Source organism: Leptodactylus fuscus, chromosome 9, assembly GCF_031893055.1.
Source record: "Leptodactylus fuscus isolate aLepFus1 chromosome 9, aLepFus1.hap2, whole genome shotgun sequence".
Lineage (NCBI taxonomy): Eukaryota > Metazoa > Chordata > Amphibia > Anura > Leptodactylidae > Leptodactylus > Leptodactylus fuscus.
In genome coordinates this window covers 53161086-53176950 of record NC_134273.1, presented here as the reverse complement: position 1 = coordinate 53176950, position 15865 = coordinate 53161086, and the positions used below count along the sequence as shown (strand labels likewise).

At 42.0% G+C, this 15865-nt stretch overlaps 1 protein-coding gene across 2 annotated transcripts in view; it reads left to right on the top strand.

Annotated features, from left to right (window-relative positions):
* ODR4 (odr-4 GPCR localization factor homolog) overlaps nucleotides 1–12058 on the top strand; it is a 31686-nt gene extending 19628 nt beyond the window's left edge. For both annotated transcript variants that reach the window (XM_075286711.1, XM_075286710.1), the window contains exons 13-14: nucleotides 8045–8152; nucleotides 11212–12058. In XM_075286711.1, the coding sequence (XP_075142812.1) occupies nucleotides 8045–8152; nucleotides 11212–11279 (176 nt within the window). In that variant the 3' untranslated portion in view covers nucleotides 11280–12058. The remainder of the gene's footprint in view (nucleotides 1–8044; nucleotides 8153–11211) is intronic.
* The last annotated feature ends 3807 nt before the right edge of the window (nucleotides 12059–15865 follow it).

Here is a 15865-nt window from a genome sequence, read left to right as displayed (position 1 = left end):
GAGCAGACTCCCTGTCTACTATGGACAATGCACCATCCAACATCTTCTTGGAGACACTGATCAGATTATCTCCACCCATTGTCCTCACTAGTTAGAGGTATTTGCATACAATGTGCTAACACACTAGACCCTAATCAGCCAACTACACATTGATGTATATAACAGGTTAGAGAATACATTCCACATGAAATATATATTACACATTGCCTATAGTATAGACTCTAACCATCCCGTGACAGTATTAAAGCCACATCCTGTGGAAAGTTTGGAGAGGCCTCCAGACTGTCACTGGCCTCTGCGTGATATGTTCAGTCTGTCTGATGTAAGCATTAGTATTCCTGTGGTTTATGTGCCAACGGCTCCGATGGATTGCATAACACAGCTGTCTAGAGTGTTGTTAGTTTTCCAGTTAGAATTTACTTTTACATGTAAACTTTGTGTTTTAATGTGGAATTGTTTACTGTGATTTATTTCATAGCCGCCTTCTGCTTAGTGATCATGAAAAAGCAAGTTGTGGATAAGATGTAGCATATGGTCGGTGACCTTCTGTCAGCTCTGTTCTTTCTTGTGTGCAATGGTCTATTCGGCTATTGAGTGGGCTCTTGTAAGCTTCAGTGGGTGTAGAGAATAACTTTCTATATATAACATGTACAAAGTCCTTACTTTCCAGCGTCCATTGTTTTCACAACTCTCGCTCACAATGTGGGTTCCCCGGGCTCAAGCTGATCATGCATGCGGGTTACTGTTGGAAGCCATTGCTGCGAATTGTTATTGCCCGTAGACAAGGACAAGACAGGTGTTTGAAATAGGGGTTTCCAAACATGCTGGTACCTGTGTTAGAGATTGCAAAATGCCCCTATATCTTCACCCCTCCCCCGCACCTTTCTACAGATGGTTGGTAATCCCTGGTATTGTGGTGTACATAGTAGGGAGGAGAGTTAGGGCAGGAGTATATACATTTAATTCATTCTGTTTACCGTATTTTCCGGACTATAAGGCGCACATAAAAACCTACGATTTCCTCAGAAATCGTAAGTGCGGCTTATAGTCCGGTGCGGCTTATATATGGATGGAAGCGGTGGCAAAGTCTGCGTGCCGCTTCCATACATACATAAAAGGCACCGTAAGGGTGCATTCACACTACCGAACGCCGGCGTGTATCACAGCCGTACACGCCGGCGTTACAGCAGGGCTGCCGGACACTTCCTATTCATTTCTATGGGAGCCGGCATGCGAGCGCTCCCTATAGAAATGAATGGAAAAAAGCAGTCCATTCATTTCTATGGGGAGTGCTGGCATGCCGGCTCCCATAGAAGTGAATGGGAAGTGTCCGGCAGCCCTGCTGTCACGCCGGCCTGAAACAGAACGTGAAACTTACCAAGCGGTGCAGGGCGGGCAGGCGGGCATTCAGGCCTCCTCTTCCTCCGATGTTCCGTCCTTCTCCTCCGGCGCTCGCTGATAATGGCCGGGGCGCATGCGCAATATCATAATGCTTCTACTACGGCTACTGCGCATGTGCCCTGGCCATTATCAGCTTGCGAGCGCCGGAGGAGGACGGAACATCGGAGGAAGAGGAGGCCTGAATGCCCGCCCACCCTGCACCGCTCGGTAAGTTTCACATTCTGTTTCAGGCTTTTATTTTAGAGCCCTAACGTTTACGGTTGGGCTCTATCAGCATGATTTTGCTGATAGAGCCCCTCCTCGCCTGCCGAGCGCTTCCAATAGAAGCAGCTGGCACGCGGGGGGTTAAGCGGCCGCTGGCAAAGTCTGCCTGCCGCCGCTTTCAATAACATATAATGCGCACCGGACTGCGGCTTATAGTCCGGTGCGCCTTATATTTGAACCGAGACGGACTATAAGGCGCTCATGGGCAATGCGGCTTATAGTCCAGTGCGCCTTATAGTCCGTAAAATACGGTAATATCATGCATGGTAATGACCTGATACGGTAATCCTCTTTTTCGCATTTAATGGTCTGCACCTTATAATCGTTCTGTATTTCTTGTAATAGAAATCGTCTTACTGTTGAGCCTGTTTTAGACTAGTGTTTTTATACAGCGGCCAGTCTAAGGAAGCCGCAGACTGGCCATTGGGAGGAGTAATAGAGCAGCAGCCTGAACCAATGATGAGACAGAAGGTGTGTCTCAGACTACCTCAGACTCCCTCTCGGCACTGTAGCTATACTATAGTCACAGCTCTGCTCTAATGGAGCTGAAAAACAGCCAGGCTGTAAATATCAGGTAACCACCACTGTAGTTCCTGACTTACATATTATGTCTGATCTCCTAACTGGACAGTCGCTTTAACACCAAGTCTGTTAATAAGCAAATTTTTGTTCACACATACATAGTAATCTACATTATTTCCTTAAATGTAATTTAAAAACAAAACAAAAAAACCCTTGTTCACTCACCCACAGGATAGTTGTATGATTGTTCCCCCTCACTGAATAAAGCAGCAGCCAAGTAAGCACAATACAGTGGCATTCAAAGTCCATGGTTTGATGGAGACAAGCAAGTGCTGTACTGTACATTGGTATCCTATGTGAGAAGCCACCATAAATATTAGGACAGATCTATTAATCAAGGAAAAAGCTTGCAGATTCACACGTCTGACGCTGCTGGTCGTACTATATGCTGTCATTTGTGCCACTTCAGTAAATAAAAAAAATATGCATTTCCTACATCTGTCAAGATCTGCAATATTAATAAGAAACTTCCACTTTGAGAATAATGTTCACATCACTGTTGATCAGAAAAATCATGATAATACAAGATAAACATGTTTTCTGTAGCTTTGGACAATATCATTTCATAAGAGTTTCCTTGAGAATAAGCTGTTCACAGAGTGATCTGGGGTTCGGTCCCCACAGCATTTCCCCAGCACCATTGCGAGGTAAATAAAGCATTACACTATCTCCATCGGGGAGTCCAGGAGGAGAGATGCTGTTTGTTTAGCATCATCAAGTCAAGAGCTAAAGAGTCTAGCAGGTGGTGTCAGCCATCGATGACACTTATTTCTGTATTCACACTCCTATTTAGCCATAGAGTTATGCCCAGAGTTAGAAGGAAATCAAGTCAATATGTATGTTTGATAGGACATATTCCCATATTCCACTCTCCATAGGATAGAGGATACATTGATGATCATGGGAATCCAGCCACTAAGACCCCCACTGATTGAGAATGTAGCATTGGATGCAGATGTGAATCCATTCATTTCAGTGGGATCACCAGAGAAATTGAGTAAAGCGTCCGTGTCCACCATTATCAGTGGGACTAAAACACCCCCATTGGTTGGACACCCGCTGACCACCAGTGTATCCTCTATCTTTTGGATAAATGATTTACCTGGCATAATACCCAATTAAGCAAAGCAAAAAAAAAAAAGTGATTTAGTGATGATGTAGCAGACCTTCATGCTTATTTCTATTTCTTGCTTCACATTTACTAATTTGATGACTATTACAGTAGATCACATTGTGACCAAGACTATACAACTACACAACTTGAGAATTAAACAGTATGACACTTTAGGGTAAATTAACATCTGCACAATTTTTTTTTTCTTTATTCTTGTCCATGAGCCAATCAGAAAAACAGGGGGAAAAGTGTTGCTTAGTAATGGATACAGACTGTTGGGTCACTGTGATCCAGAGAATTCAGGTCACGGGTATTTAACCCCCTTATATGCCACTGATAATGGCCGGGGCGCATGCGCAATATCATAATGCTTCTACTACGGCTACTGCGCATGTGCCCTGGCCATTATCAGCTTGCGAGCGCCGGAGGAGGACGGAACATCGGAGGAAGAGGAGGCCTGAATGCCCGCCCACCCTGCACCGCTCGGTAAGTTTCACATTCTGTTTCAGGCTTTTATTTTAGAGCCCTAACGTTTACGGTTGGGCTCTATCAGCATGATTTTGCTGATAGAGCCCCTCCTCGCCTGCCGAGCGCTTCCAATAGAAGCGGCTGGCACGCGGGGGGTTAAGCGGCCGCTGGCAAAGTCTGCCTGCCGCCGCTTTCGATAACATATAATGCGCACCGGACTGCGGCTTATAGTCCGGTGCGCCTTATATTTGAACCGAGACGGACTATAAGGCGCTCATGGGCAATGCGGCTTATAGTCCAGTGCGCCTTATAGTCCGTAAAATATGGTAATCAAAATTAGTATGAAATTCTCTAAAGGGTTAATAGCTCATTTTTTATTAGGATAACAGTGGTCTGAATGCAACCATAGTGTTACATGATAAAATGCTATCTGCCAGTAGAGGGAGCTCATTGCATAGGGTTTTACGCAGCTTTCATGGAACCCTATAATACATCCATTTATAATAAACTCTCACTAGTGTTCGTAGGAAACATTTTATAGGGTTGCTGAAGTATTTCAGAGTGAACTTAGAAATCCGGACTATCAGGAATCAATGGAGATTCCTATTGTAACAGCGTGTACTTCTGTAAAGTAGATAGCTCCTCCATTAAGCTTGAGTTGTATTATATAACCTCCTGCTTATGTACTTACGTTTAGCCTAATATATTAGCTTTGTGTGAAGCACTTATGGAATGTGTTATTCTGATCATTGGACATGTGGAATCTTTTTTTAGTATGAAGTAGCCGGTTATAGAGGGTCTCACGTCGCTCCTGACAGGTAGTTCTTAGAGAATACTTGTGTTCCCCGTAACATAACACCACCTTTATTATAGCTCTGTGTTGACCAAACTAGAAATGTATGAATAATCTGACAATGGAGAGGTAAGTTTATCAGACTTGCGTAGGTGTCCCTTAGTGCTAGTCTGTAACACTCAGTTGTCAATATATTGATAAATTTCTAGAAGAAATATCAGAGGAACATAACAACACAGAGTCATTAAAAAATGATCCACAATCATTGTTTAATGGGGAATACATGTTTTATTAAAGGATTTCTCTGGGAATTCACCAATTAAATAAAAACTAAAAAAAAAAATACTAGGTATTTGCAATGGTACCTACCAGCATTCTCTTAAGATGCAGGAGCTTATTTTGCCTCTTGGGGCATGATTGTGAGAAGGAAGTCAGCCAGAACCCTCCCTGGACAGGTTTCCTGCTGCTGGAGGGAAGGGTGGGCCTTAAAGGGGTATTCCCAACTCACTTGTTCACCACCATGCAGGCTGTGTGCTCTGTTCACTTCCTGGTTTTCTCTGTAAATATGTGGGCGGAGTTTCCCTTGCTATCTCACAGACAAAGCCAGCTCCGCTATCTCTCTTCATAGCAGTACATGTTTGCAGTCAGTAATGAGGGACGGTTGTAAATAAAGTAGCAGAGTATCACTGGAAGATGCACAATATGAAGCTGATGTAGTAGAGCTGGATTTCATAGGTGATGAGAATCCCAAACTTACATGCTACAGGACCAAGAGTCGGCTTACAATATACTCACTTTTAGGTCTGTGTTTAATGGACTCCCTGTCTCAGCCCTTATCAGCAAAATTCAATTAGCCAACTGATAACTGAAAGAGCCGGAGATAAACAGCTCAGAAATACAATCACTGAGCACTCAGCTCCCCCTCCCCTCCTGAGAGCAGGGAGCTATGTTACTTGTCCTGGGCAGAGAGATAAGATCATCCCGTCCGTGGTTATGGAAACACAGTGTAAACAATGAAGTGAAGAATCTCAGATGACAGCCAAACAAAGCAGTTTTGCTTAAAGGGGTATTCCCACCTCACATACTCAGCAGTCTTCACTCTTGTAAAATCTTCTTTCTTCCTGGTTTCTTGCATCATTTGGTGGGCGGGGTTTCACAGGCAACCTGCCGTTTAGCTCCGCCCCAAAATTTGTGTGTAGCTCCGCCCACCCACATTGGACTATGAAGTACAGGCAGCAGCAACTCCATTCTGTGTTACATACAGACACTGCCTGTCTCTGCCATAATGAACACAACTGAATTAGCTAGCCTGATAACTGGGAGAACAGAAGAAATGAAAGCAGCTCCCCTATCTGATAGCAGGACCTAGGTCACATGGTGTAGACACAGGATTAGCTCGATACACAGGCTCGCTCCCTGCACTTAGTCCCTCCTCCCTCCCCCCTGAGAGCAGCAGATACATCATTTGACTCAGGAGCAGCTAGGTCAGGGCTGTGGCCACAAAAAATTGAATAAAGTAAGATAGTGGACAAACAAAGCAGTTTTGCTGAAGCAATGTATTTAGGAAAAGTCTTACATCCACATTAACAAGCAGTATAGATAGGATCCTTGTGATGGGACAACCCCTTTAAGCAATGTATTTAGGAAAAGTCTTTAAAACCACACTAGCTAGCAGTATAGATAGGATCCTTGAGATGGGACAACCCCTTCAAAGGTGTTTTCTGGGCAAAAAATGTTTTTCTAAAAAACATTTCTGTTATTTCTATTAATGTGTTTTGAGTGATTTCTAGCTGTCTCTTGGAGCTCGTGTTATCTCCTGCATTTGTTTACATGGTTCAGCTTCCTCTGTGTGACGATCCACCTCTACTGTGCATGCTGGAGAGCTGCACAGTAGAGGTGGATTATCGGCAGCAGAGCACAGAACAGCACTTGGAGAAGCGGCGGCAGCCAGAAAAGAAGGTGGAGCTGTCCCACAGGATGAAGCCTGGAAGGTAAGTATGATGGAGGGGAGGGGGGAGGGGGAGTAGTAGTGACAATCCGTTTCTGGAAATGGATCGTCACCGGATAATCAGAAAATAGGGCGGTCTCATGACCCCTTTAAATATTCTGGAAGTATGATTCACTGTTCTCTATAAAAGATAAAAAAGTAAAACCCCTTCGGGTTCAGATTACTCAGTGTTACAGCAAAGAAAGTCTCAAGTGCATTTTATTGCTTAACATTGTTTGAAAGCAAAAACTGGAAGTTCCGTTTCCTGAAGATCTCATCAGACTCCCTAATGATTTTATTATTTCAGACGCAGATCATACACCCGTCATGTGATGAATGGGAGAAGCCGTGTTTTGTGTCATTTCACTGATTTTCTTGCTGCAATGATGTCATATCAAATTGCAAAATACCAAAAAGTCTTTTTCATGGAAATATCTGCTACTAGTAGGCAGACTGTCATCCTCAGATATTATTGGACTCTGCTACAGCAAATTGCTTTGATTCCTAAAGGGGTTGTCCAGTTTCAGACAAATATTGAGTAGCAAATCTTTTGATTTGTATAATGAAAAGTTCTACAATTTTCCAATCTACTTTCTGGTATACTTCTTGTTTTCTAGATCTCTGATCAGTCCGTGGTCATGTGATATACAGTCCCTGGTCGTGTGATATACACTCCGTGGTCATGTGATACATAGTCCGTGGTCATGTGATATACAGTCCCTGGTCGTGTGATATACACTCCGTGGTCATGTGATACACAGTCCGTGGTCATGTGATGTACAGTCCGTGGTCATGTGATGTACAGTCCGTGGTCATGTGATATACAGTCCGTGGTCATGTGGTATACAGTCCATGGTCATGTGATATACAGTCCGTGGTCATGTGGTATACAGTCCATGGTCATGTGGTATACAGTCCGTGGTCATGTGTTGGACAAACAGGTGCACAGCTCGTTATCAGATGTCTTGAGTATTGTGCTGTGACTATAACAAGCTTTGCACCTGTGTGACCATCACATGACCATGGACAGTATATCAGATGACTATGGACAAATTTTTATCCACTGGGAAAAATCAGAATGAATAACAGCAAGTAGAGATCTAAAAAAAAACTGTGAGGAATTGATACAGAAAAGATATTGGAAAACTGTATAACTTTTCTTTATACAAATACCGTAATAACATTAGTCTCTGTGTTTGGGGTTGTGGGAATGTTGTGTAAACAATGGAAGGAATAAGATCACATAGCAGGAGGAAAAAGCAGAATTTCTAAAGCAATATATTTAGGAAAAGTCTTCAATTTACATAAGTTACCAGTATATATAGGATCCTTGAGATGGGACAACCCCTTTCAGAATGCTTGAAGAAATCATTGTGTAAGAGCAGGGTATATTTATGTTGGCCTTTACTGAAATGTATTCATTTTTTCTTTGTAGAGAATGAACATGAACTACCTCATGATTCACATGAACCTGAAAAGCCTTCAAATGAAGAAACTCATACAGTAAAAAAGGGCGGATCTACAAAACTTCAGCAGAATATGGGTATAAGCTGTTTTACATTTTTACTGACAAAATTGTTTGCGGTCAAAAACAATAAAAAGCATTGGTGAGATCTCATCTGGGATAGTTCTGGCCAGCAGGTTATAGAAAGTTTGCCCTGAAGTTTAAAAACTGCGGGCATTTCTTCCATTTTCACTCCCCCCCCCCCACACACCACTTCCAAACCCCATAACTTTTTTATTTTTCCACTCTCAGATCCATATGACGTCTTAATATTTGAGTGACAAATTTTTCTTCATGATGCCTCCATTTATTATTCTGTACAATGTACTGGGAAGCTGAGAAAAAATTCCGTATGGGGTGGATCTGAAGAAAAAGTGCATTTGTGTGATTTTCTTACAGGATTTGTTTTTATGGCATTCACTGTGCAGCCAAAATGTCATGTCATCTGTATTTTATGTTTTGGTATGATTCCGAGGGTACCAAATTTATATGGTTTAAATTACATTTTAACCCCAAAATCCAAAATTGTACTAATTTTATTTTCTAAAAGTCGCCATATTCTGACACCCATACTTTTTTTTTTTTACTTCTGTGTACGGGAATGCATAGGGCGTTTTTTTTTTTTTTCTTGCAGGGCTGAGTGTACTTTTTAGTTATACCATTTTGGGGAATTGCTATTGCTTTGATCACTTTTTATTAAAATTTTTATCAGAGGCAAAACAGCAAAAAAATAGTGGTTTGGCACTTTTGACTTTTTTTCCCAGATTTGTAGAGCGGACGTTTTCGGACACAAGGATACCTAATGTGTATGTGTTTCACATTGTTAAAGTACTTTTATATGTGTTCTAGGGAAAGGGGGGTGATTTGAATTTTTAATACTTTTTTTTTTTCATACATATTTTTTTATACTTTATTTTTTTACATTTATTAGACCCCCTAGGGGTCTGATCACTAACGCAATGCAAAAAATTGTCATTTCTTTTGCAGGTTAAATAGAGTAGCCTGCAAAAGAAAAGCATTGCAGACAGGCCGGGGAGCCTTCACAAGGCTCCCAGCTGTCATGCCAACATGACGCAGACCCAGGAGTTTGCTCCAGGTGCCTACGATCACCAGCAAAATGGCGGTGTCCAAGCGCCGCTGGTAAAATGGCTGACCGAGGCTTCAGAAGGGTTAATGCCCATGATCGGTGTGGCTACAGACCGCAGGAATTAATGCTCCCAAGCGGCCACCATAGTTAAAAACCCAACATCCGCCGTCATAGTATGGCAGATGTCGGGAAGGGGTTAAAGGAGTTACATTTATGTAGTTATGAGAGAAGACATGTATACCGTATTTTTCGGACTATAAGACGCACTTTTTTTCCCCCAAATTTCGGAGGGGCTACTGCCACCGCTGGTTTTCTTCAGCGGCAGGAGTGTGACAATACTGCAGGCCCCGGCAGCTAAGACACTCCCCGGCATCCGCCGGTCTATTACAGCAGATGCCGGGGACTGTCTTAGCTGCCGGGGCCTGCGGATTGCCGCACTACTGCCGCTGAAGAAAACCAGCGGTGGCAGTAGCGCGGCCATGCTGCAAAACACCCCCCCCCCGGCCTCATACTTTTAGTGATGCAGGCCGGCTCCTGCACGGCGAGGCCGCAGGAGCCGGCCTGTTCCGATGACAGCCGGGAGCCTAATGAAGGCTTCCAGGCCTGTCATAGATATATATTACTATCGCGGCTGGTCTATGACCCTCCGCGATAGTAATGTATAGAATCATCCATAGACGGCAATACACTTGTATTGCCGTCTATGGGACTTGCAATCAAATGATTGCAGGTTCAAGCCCCCTAGGCGGGGGATATTAAAATAGTAAAAAAAAAAACAAAAAAAAAAACACTTAAAAAAAATATAATAAAAAATAAAATAAATAAAAGTTCACCTCCTTTCCCTAGAATACATATAAAAGTATAACATTACTGTGAAACATATACATTAGGTATCCCTGTGTCTGAAAATGCCCGGTCTACACCTGGCCCCACAAAAAAAACGCCCTATACATCCCCCTACAGCTGCAGGGTCACCTGTCAATGTGGCCTTGCAGCTGTTCCAAAACTACAACTCCCATATATTAAATATTTTACCATTTTTTGCCTGAAAATTTTTTTTCCCTATTTTTCTCCTCTAAAACCTGGGTGCGTCTTATAGTCCGAAAAATACGGTAATTGGTCTGTGCAAAAAAAAAAAAAAAATTCAATATGTATAATTCAATACAAGGCCTCTCCTACCCTAACCCACTTAGTTTGTTGTGGATACAGTAGGTGAGGCTTCATGCTAACAGTCACTGGAGGCAGCGCCACCCACTGGATCTGCAGCAAGGCAGTACCCACTCCATTACAGCATCTACTGTAGTAACACTGCGTGAGATGCAGAACACCGAGACCCGGCACCCAGAGAAACCACAGTGTTACCACCCACTTAGATAGTATATACTAATCTGCATCAACACTATAATGGCTTGTATTTTTGGATCGGCTAAATTTGGATGAACAAACTCCAAACTGCTCAGGGTGACTGCGCCTATCTGATGAGGTATGTCATTGGGCTTTTCAGACCTGGTGATAGATCTCCTTTAAATGGATCTGTTAAACAGATAGCTAGAATATAGTAAGGAAGTATCCTAAACCAGAACATTTCACAATTAGCAAAATTAATTATTAGTGTTATTTACCATATCAGGCCGTACATGTATACAGCTTTTCCATCGACTAGCCCCAAGTATGTATTTATGAACAAATAAGTAGTCATCTTCTATGAGATCAAAATTTGTGACTGCTGCCGTGTATAGTGAGAATTACAAAGACTAACAATATGCTGGGATCATCTATGTGAGACGTACTTGTTAGATATAAAGGGTTTCTGATGTCTATACCAATACAGCTACCTTCCATGCATGAGTACGGGATCATGGAATTAATCTTCATGTATAGAAACACTTTAATAATATGAATATCTAAGCTAAGATGTATACTGTGGTATTTAGTTTTTTTTGTTACATGTCGTATTCTTATTGACTTGTCGCCAGTATTCACCATGTTTATATTTTCTGTTTCCATACAGGACTCCTAATGGCAGCCGCAGTTGTTCTTCTAGCAGCTCTAATATCCTTACATTATCTAAATGAGTAAACATTTACAAATTTTAGTTTTTTTTTTTCTTCTTTTCAAGAATGTTGCTGAAACTTTCACATCATTTTATAAAGGAGAAGACTAATCCTTCTGTCAGTGTGAATTATTTCAGCAATGTATTGCTTTGGAATACCTAACCAGAGGCTACATCACACTCATTAAGAATCTGTACCTGTATTGTGGTCAAAAAGTCACTCTTTAATGTCAATTGCAGCAAGACTAATCAAAAGTTATTTGGAGGGCGGGGAGTATGCCAGTCTTGTTTAAAATTTTTCAAGTTTTGGGAGAAGCCAAAAGCCATGCTAGATCTACAAACATTTACACCCCTTTTTTGGCTGAAATGTCGACAGAACTGTACACCAGCTATGAACAGGCGTGGATTTCTTCTAAGCTGCACGGCCTGGCGGAACGTGCGTGTGATTCATGGCACCGGCATGAGCCAAATCCTCCACTCTCACAGGGACCATAAAGACCAGAGTATGAACCCCCTTATTGATGAAACCGCCTTATTGTTCTACCTTGGTGCAAATAACACTTTATCAGCTTATTTCTGATTAAACGGTTGTCCTATAATGAATATTTATCACCTGTCGTATGGAGAGGTGATAAATGTCTGATCAGTAAGGGTCCCAAGTCCTGTTACTCCTCACCGCAAAAATCAAAGTCCTCCCTGCATGACTGTGCAGTTTGGGAACCAAATTCTATAATCATTGGGCCCCAGCTATCAGCAATTTTACCACCTATCCTGTGAATAAGTGATACATTGAGTGTCCACTGTAGGACGATATTTTTAAAAGTGAAGTAGTGAATGCTCTGGTGTGACCTTTATTACTTGCACTGCTAATAAATCGCCTGTGTCTTGGCTTTGCTTTTCACTTTTTTTTTTTTAGTATCTCACTCAGGCAGCCTCTATGTTACAGTACCTGCAGGCTAGGCATAATTCTTATAGCACAGGCACAGTATTTTCTTCTGTTTTGTATTGTCTTTGGTTTGTCACCTGAAAACATGGTTAGCACCGGGATTTTTTTTAAACTGTTTTAATATGTTTGCCTGCCTTTGTACTAAGCACTTCAGGTACTTTTAGAAAACTCACTGATAGGGGCCACACGGTGGCTCAGTGGTTAGCACTGCAGCCTTGCAGCGCTGGAGTCCTGGTGTTCAAATCCTGCCAAGGGCATAAAACCATCTGCAAGGAGTTTGTATGTTCTCCCCGTGTTTGCATGGATTTCCATCCCATATTCCAAAGACATACTGATAGGTAAAATGTACATTGTGAGCTCTATATGGGGCTCACAATCTACATAAAAAAAAAAAAAAAAAAAACTCACTGATGGGTTTATGGTCCCCTGTAAATGTGTTAGAAATTGGGAAAATGATGGTTTAGCAGTGTCATATTTCCAAGTATGGAGGGAATTAGAATTGGAAGACTAATATTATCAGGGGCCAGAATTAGACACCCTGAAAGTAGCAAATGAAATTTCTGCATCACGTCAAAATATACTAAAAATACCAGAATTATTCAGTTACTTCTCAGAGACACTTCTAACTACAAAGAAATAGAGACTGGTGGTATTGAGACTGGAATTGTGTCTTTTTATTTTAGCAAATTTTCTGCACTTAGCAAAAAAAATTAAAAATTAAATCCCAGACAACCTCTTTAAGGTGTAGACTTTGAATAAGGGGGTAACTTGAAATACCATCGTCTGCTTTCATCTGAGTACTGGGACCTACCTTCTGGGTCCCGGGAAATGCGGTTTTGACTGCACACCGTAATTACCTGTAGGGTGTACTTGATCTCCGCTACACAGTTTAGGCAGGGACAAATTGTCAGTCTCCTGATGAGTTATGTTAGAGTAATGAAACGCGTTGAGACGTAACAATTGTTGTGAATACGCTATTATCAAAGGCATTCCGTGTTTTGTACCCTCCTCTTTTTCCCACTCAATGTTAGCAATCCCCGGCAGTTCTCTGGCCATTAGTACTATGTAGCCGCAGTTACCATCTAAACTGGCCATTGCTTTGCTATACACCTGATATCAGGGTCTGGGGTCCTGTGAGCACAACCCCAACAACAGTAGCTCAGCATGCACAGCCAGGGTACAGGAAATTCGTGGGGTTTAACTACACTGGATGGGCTAGGTAATTCCACTCTCTGGTTAGTAGTGGGTTAACGTAGGCTACATTGTTGCTCCTGAAACAGACTAGGTGTGGCAACTCTACTCCCTCTGATCAGTAGTGGGTTATGTTAGCTACATTGTTGCTCCTATAACTGAATGGGTGATATAGATATCAGACTGGCGCTATAGAGAACTCACATCAATCTGCCAGTGCACTCTAATAGGAGCCTTTGAATCGTTGGAGGAGAGCCTTTATGATCGAACTCGATTGGGGGCCGTTAGCTGTCTTGTATTTTAATACAAAACATTTTAACTTTATTAAAGGTTACGTTTTACCATTTTTTGTTTTGGGGGGGGCACCCCTTTTTGTATAAACTGTAACTTGAAATACCCCTTTAAAATCAAATAATTGCACTACAAAAAGTATTTATATAGCGGTAGCTTTTGGACTCCTATACATATGGACATACTATTGCTCCTTGAATTTTTCAGGTTGTACAGTGCTGTATTATGGCACCCATAGACTTATATGGGACTGTACTGTACAGAGGCACGTAACATAAAGCTCCTGAATCTCAATGCAAATAAACAAGGCCCCCACTTACCATATGCTATCTATAATATTGGGGGTTTTTTTGCCTTTGAGCCTCTGAGGTTCCCAGACCTGGTAGCGATTGCTACCCCTACACCCCCTGTACTGAAACTAGCTTTATAACTTACAATATAAATGCACCAAACCAACAAGCATATTTTTAAACTGTGTTTATTGATCTATTCATACACTATAAAATTCTCAGCCTTACTAGTTACTATGCAACCGGAACCAAGGCGGTAAAAGGCGATATATTAGAGCGACCCTCCAGACCCTCTACTTTACTAAGGCTCCATTTACTAATATCATGCATGGCAATGACCTGATAATCTGCTTTTTTGCATTTAATGGTCTGCACCTTATAATCGTTCTGTATCTCTTGTAATAGAAATCGGCTCTCAGTGCACTGTCTTACTGGTGAGCCTGTTTTAGACGAGTGTTTTTATACAGCGGCCAGTGTAAGGAAGCCGCAGACTATTGGGAGGAGCAATAGAGCATCAGCCTGAACCAATGGTGAGACAGAAGGTGTGTCTCAGACTACCTCAGACTCCCTCTAGGCACTGTAGCTATATTATAGTCACAGCTCTGCTGTAATGGAGCTGAAATACAGCCAGGCTGTAAATTCTGAGGAAAATAAATATCAGGTAACCACCACTGTAGTTCCTGACTTACATATTATGTCTGATCTAACTGGACAGTCGCTTTAACACCAAGTCTGTTAATAAGCAAATTTTTGTTCACACATACATAGTAATCTACATTATTTCCTTAAATGTAATTTTAATTAAAAAAAAAAACAACCCTTGTTCACTCACCCACAGGATAGTTGTCTAATTGTTCCCCCTCACTGAATAAAGCAGCAGCCAAGTAAGCACACTACAGTGGCATTCAAAGTCCATGGTTTGATGGAGACAAGCAAGTGCTGTACTGTACATTGGTATCCTATGTGGGAAAGCCACCATAATTATTAGGACAGGTCGATTTATCAAGGAAAAAGCTTGCAGATTCACACGTCTGACGCTGCTGGTCGTACTATATGCTGTCATTTGTGCCACTTCAGTAAATAAAAAAAAAAATGCATTTCCTGCATCTGTCAAGATCTGCAATATTAATAAGAAACTTCCACTTTGATAATAATGTTCACATCACTGTTGATCAGAAAAATCATGATAATACAAGATAAACATGTTTTCTGTAGCTTTGGACAATATTATTTTGTAAGAGTTTCCTTGAGAATAAGCTGTTCACAGGGTGATCTGGGGTTCGGTCCCCACAGCATTTCCCCAGCACCATTGCGAGGTAAATAAAGTTCGACACTATCTCCATCGGGGAGTCCAGGAGGAGAGATGCTGTTTGTTTAGCATCATCAAGTCAAGCGCTAAAGAGTCCAGCAGGTGGTGTCAGCCATTGATGACGCTTATTTCTGTATTCACACTCCTATTTAGCCATAGAGTTATTCCCAGAGTAAGAAGGAAATCAAGTCAATATGTATGTTTGATAGGACATATTCCCATATTCCACTCTCCATAGGATAGAGGATACATTGATGATCATGGGAATCCAGCCACTAAGACCCCCACTGATTGAGAATATAGCAGTGGATGCAGATGGGATCACCAGAGAAATGACTGGAGTAAAGCATCTGTGTCCACCATTATCAGTGGAACTAAAACACCCCCATTGGCTATTCAGGCACCGTAAATGTTATATTACACTACCCCCCCCCCCCGTTTTAAAATAAAACCCTAAAAAAGAATGTTATCTACTTACGCATCGTGCACGCTGGGCGGGCATTCAGGGTGCGCCGTCTTCTTCATCTACGCCTCTTCTTCCTCTGATGTCCTTGGGTCCCGTCCTCCGGCGCTCGCAGACTGACA